The 4,763-nt window shown below is 46.1% G+C and overlaps 1 protein-coding gene across 1 annotated transcript; it reads right to left on the bottom strand.

The window, feature by feature from the left end:
* Positions 1 to 808: 808 nt before the first annotated feature.
* Positions 809 to 4,730, bottom strand: LOC147638682 (transcription factor MYC2-like). Its single transcript, XM_086798641.1, has one exon. The coding sequence runs from the start codon at positions 4,099 to 4,101 to the stop codon at positions 1,333 to 1,335; it is 2,769 nt and encodes a 922-aa protein (XP_086654767.1). The 5' UTR covers positions 4,102 to 4,730; the 3' UTR covers positions 809 to 1,332.
* Positions 4,731 to 4,763: the final 33 nt, after the last annotated feature.

The following is a 4,763-nucleotide window of genomic DNA, read 5'->3' on the forward strand; positions in this document are numbered from 1 at the left end:
GAGACTTCAGGAAAAGATTGGGATGATTTCAGTCATCCAAGAACAGGTTGGAATCCCGTCATCAAGTTTAGTAAAGGGGGATGTCATGTGCATGAAAGATGCAATGGACATTCTTAGATGCTGGTCCAGAAGAGGCAGCTAGATAAAAAGTATGAGAACCAAATAGAACCAGGATTTATGGAGCACAGAGTGCTATTTGGTAGTGTGAGACTAAGAACAAGGCGTGGAAGAGATGGAAGGACAGTTGGCTGAGAACAGAAGCTGTCGGCTGTACCAGATTAGTGTCGGGCTGCAGGCAATCGGACATCGTTTAAAGTATTTTATGCATTGTAGGCTGGCCGACCAGCAGTCGTCCAGTTTGCCAAGTCTTCAAGAAGGCCTATAAAAGGGCAGACCTCAATGTAATCATTCAGTCCTTTAGGGATTGAGTCCCTAAGGGTCCAAGTAGGGACCAGAATTTTGGTGTTTATCAACCTTTTTATATGAGACAACCTAGGGCTGTACAAGAGTACCTTTTTGTACTATAGTAATATACTGAATTTCCAGCACATCTCTCTCTCTGCTCTCTCTCCATTTTTGCGTTTTGCATCAGCGTGTTTCCAGGAGTGTTTAGGGCTGAAAGAAGACCCCCAGAGCTTCCGCGTGTTACAGGAAGTGGGTGCACTCTTGTGCAAGGGATATTTATGAGATCTACTCTAGTTAGCAAGTCCATCATTTTAAGGAAAACAAAGCAGCAGACAAAGGATGTAATCAGCAAGTGAGTTGCTTGTAACCTTACCCCGTTTGCGATTGTAACACCTCAAAACATGTTAAAATAGCATCCTAGCATACCATATTATGGTTAAGCATCACATAAGATTTTGCCTTGTATACAACCTTAAGGGTCTAATATCTAATGCTATAAACATGCATAGCCATGTATACAGCCTCAAGGGTGTACTATCTAATGCTATAAACATGTTTGAACAAACATACAATAGTCTACAGTGCCTGCTCATCCTAATATAATACAATAATACAAGGCACGAAACATGTTTTTATGGCATACATAAGGCATGCCTACTGCTGATAAAACGGTCTCTCATAAAACAGATCCTAGAGTGGGCCTTGATGATGGGTCAGATTTCACAACTAGGGTGGTGAATGCATGGAAAAATGACACCAACTCTCCTAACTTAGCTATGTACAGATAACTTTACCTTTCTTCTTCAGCAAGAGTCTTGGAGCTTTCACGTGATCATGCCGCCCCCATCAAGCTTCAGTATGATGTGGTCTGACCAGCACAAAATGGACAGACTATCTTGCCACCATCATGATGAACAGGCAGTATCATCAACAGCCATTGCAATCAGCTGCCCAGGTGGAAAGAGAAGCTGTAAGCTGTTCCTCGGTCATAGAGCTGGGATTTTTCATGATTACAATGATTCTCTGGAAAAGCATTCCTTGGACTACTGCTACAGTTGCATGATGCACCTGCAGTTGCAGCTCTTCCAAAGCCAGCATCAATTTTGCCACAGGATAGTTTTCTCTCGAGCTTTCCACCTGGATAAGGGCTTCTCTTCCAAGAAGAAAGCGTACATTGATTGCCATCTTACCCTGAGGGCAGACAAGAGAGTTTATGTTCTTCGTATCTGTAGGGCTCATACGGGCACGTGGATCTTCCAGGCTAGAGTTTCTGAAGCTTCCACCACCATGAGACATCATCCTGTCTGCTTTCCCTTGATCCAGCCTTGCCAGCAGCTTCTTCTTTTCGATTTCCAAAGCATGAACCTTGGCACGAAGCTCCTCTATGTATGAGGTGGCATCTGCCAACAGTGAAGCTTTGTCCATCCTGGAAACATTCGGGACAACAGCTCTCAGGGCATAGAAGCGCTGGTTCATTTTCTCGCGCCTTTGGCGCTCAGCTTCAACATGGTTCAAGGGTTCTTCCCTCCCATTCGCCGGCTTCCGCCCCCTTTTCCGAGGCTTCTTCTCTGCAACTGACTGGCTACAATCTGTTTCTTTGAACGAGGCCTCAGCATCTGAATGCTCCGATTCCAGACTAGACTGGACAGCCCCTGTCACCTGTACCATCACACTTTCGTCCAGCTGCAAATGCCCCCCCTCTTTTTCCTCTGAAGACTGCTTGTTTAACTTGGCACTTCTCTTGTCAAAGGTAAGCAGCTCCACTGCTTTCACATCCTGCGGGTAAGATGATGTGGTTTTGGCAGGTTTCAAAGAGTATGTTTGGACATCAAGGCCCCAAGGCTTTGATGTTTGGTTGTAGCTTTGCACGTGTGGCATCATGGGGACTGTATGCTCTGGAGATCTACCGTCACTGGCTTTGATTGCAGAAGTTTGTGCCAGCTGGCTGAGTGAAAGGGTGTCCCCTAGTGTTTTCTTTTCAAAGTGTTCGGGAATAAAAGAATCAGGTGCTTTCCCTCCATCCATGTGTTTCTTGGCTTCAGGAGCCCTCGCAGGTTGACTGAAGCTCTGCACTTCTGAAGTCTTCATAAAACTCTGAGGCACTGCCGGCATGCCCACCTGGCTATGACTCTGCATTTCTGCAGTCTTTACGCCATTTGGGTAGGCTTGAGGCGCTGCCATTGTGCTGTTCTGGCTTTGACTCTGCATCTCTGTAACCTTTGCACTATGATGAGGGTATGTATGAGGCCCTGCTGACATGCCAAATTGACTAAAATCATTGATGTGTGCAGTCTTAACAAATGGAGTGTAATTTTGAGGCAGTGTCTGGCTTTGACACCACGTCTCTCCTGCCCTTGTAGAATGGCTGCAATTCTGAATGGCCACTGGCTTCATAGATTCACTAGAACTTTCCAGCACTGTTGTTATCTTAAAGTTCTGACAGTCTTGAGCTTCAAAGGCAGAGACCTGACTGTCATCCTTCAACTGCTTAAAATAATGATCATAATGCAAAAAGTCTAGACTCTCTCCCCCCCGCTTGGTGACATCTTCAAACTCAGCTTTCTGCAAAAGTTGTGGATCATGGCTTTGGTTAGCTGTCATTAGTCCCTTGCCATCTCCACTCATGGCTACTCCTGGATGAGAAAAGCTCGATTGTTGCCAGATCATGGGCAACAACCTTTCACTCTCATTTCCCGGAAACATTGTGTCGGAATAGGGACTGTCCTGGGGCAGAAGACTGTGCAAGGGGTCTCCGCCATGAGTGCCATTACCTAGCAATTGTCCCGCCTTTTCAACTGCGGGTCCTGGTTGCAACTCATGCATCATCATCCCAGATAAGCTCATCTTGGTTTGGCTTTGGCTGGAATCACCGGCTGATAACTCATTGCCTAAGCTATTCAGATAACCCAACTCAGAGCCGACAAGAGCAGGGTTCCTCATTGGACTAGAGAAATACGGCATGTCCATGCTAGACAGCAATGGGTCAAAAGAATGTCTGATGACATTGAGGAATGCCAAATCCTCCCCAATGACTTCAGTAGATCCAAGCTCCACCACACCGTGCTGTGTTGGGACACACACGATTGTGAAGATGCCAAACCTCTGGGCAAGCTCCACCCTCGTGCAGTCACGGCTCCGAAGTTGGTCTGCCCCATTAAGCCAAGCATACTGTGAGCTTGCAAATGTTTGGCCAGGTGTCCCGGTCCCAATGGGAAAAGAACACATCATAGAAACTAGGAAGAACCATTCTGTGTCTGTGACATCAGTATCTATGCTATCAAGCACTCTGGAATCGTCTCCATTTTGCCTAATAAGAGCTTGCAATTCTCTAAGAATCCTTCTTCTGAGCTGTTGGTCGGCTTCACTGACCGCCACCACCTTTGGGGTTTGCTCTTCTTCCTTGGGGTTGAAGAAGCCGTCTCCCCATCCAAGGACTTGCTGCCCATTATGAGAATCTGTGAGCTGCCAGAAGATGGCATACGTCCACATCCTCGAGCTAGTCTCCACAAGGGACTGCAGCCTTTGCTGTAGAGAATCCTCATGGTTGTTGGCAGGGGACATTGCAGCTGCTGCTGTTTGATCTGCCTCAACCCATAATGTGTCCTCAAATGAAGTGGGGCTCATAAAGGCCCCAAGGATGGCAGTGTCATCGAAGCGCCACCGGTATCCAGCCATCAGATCAGGTTCAGGATTCATAGTGAAGAATCAGAGTGAGGGGCTGGGAGCTTCTTAATAATCAATCTGGACATACACTGCTCACCTCTGGATTGAAGTAAGAATGCCTGCATCCCACATGGACTGCTTCAAAATATATCTCCAAGTGGGTGTGATCACATCAACCCACATGGATCTCCACTTGCCAGTATCAATGATCTATAAAATACTCCTAGCACCCAAATGGGCAAACCATACAATTGCTCTAGTTCTGCCTCAAATGATCTTCTGCTCGCATTGGAGCCACAGCAATTCTCTGCTTTTTGCTACCGTGTGAAAGGCCCTACCAAATAATCAGAAGAAGCTTCTGAGCCCAAATAGCCTAGCGCCTTCCTGAGATGAAACAAAAAGAAGAGAAACCTTGGGCTGTGTGTGATACCAATTGGCAGCTACTGTGAAGCCAGGAGACCGAATCCATGCTGCAGATTTTCATAGGGCAAGCCTGCTTCGGATGCCAAGGCCATGGCTGCTTTTTGCTTCAATTCTATTGTATTTTCTCATGTCTTTGCTAAAGCTCGGCTAGTAGACTCCGAGGTTTTTTTGGAAATCAAATGAAAGGAAATGAAACACACAGGAGAGTGAAATGATTTTTTTTTTCTCGAATCTCAACATATGAAATGAAAAAAATCCAAATGACAGCTATT

This window comes from Cibotium barometz, chromosome 5, assembly GCF_041138505.1.
Source record: "Cibotium barometz isolate CiBa-2024 chromosome 5, ASM4113850v1, whole genome shotgun sequence".
NCBI classification, from domain to species: domain Eukaryota; kingdom Viridiplantae; phylum Streptophyta; class Polypodiopsida; order Cyatheales; family Cibotiaceae; genus Cibotium; species Cibotium barometz.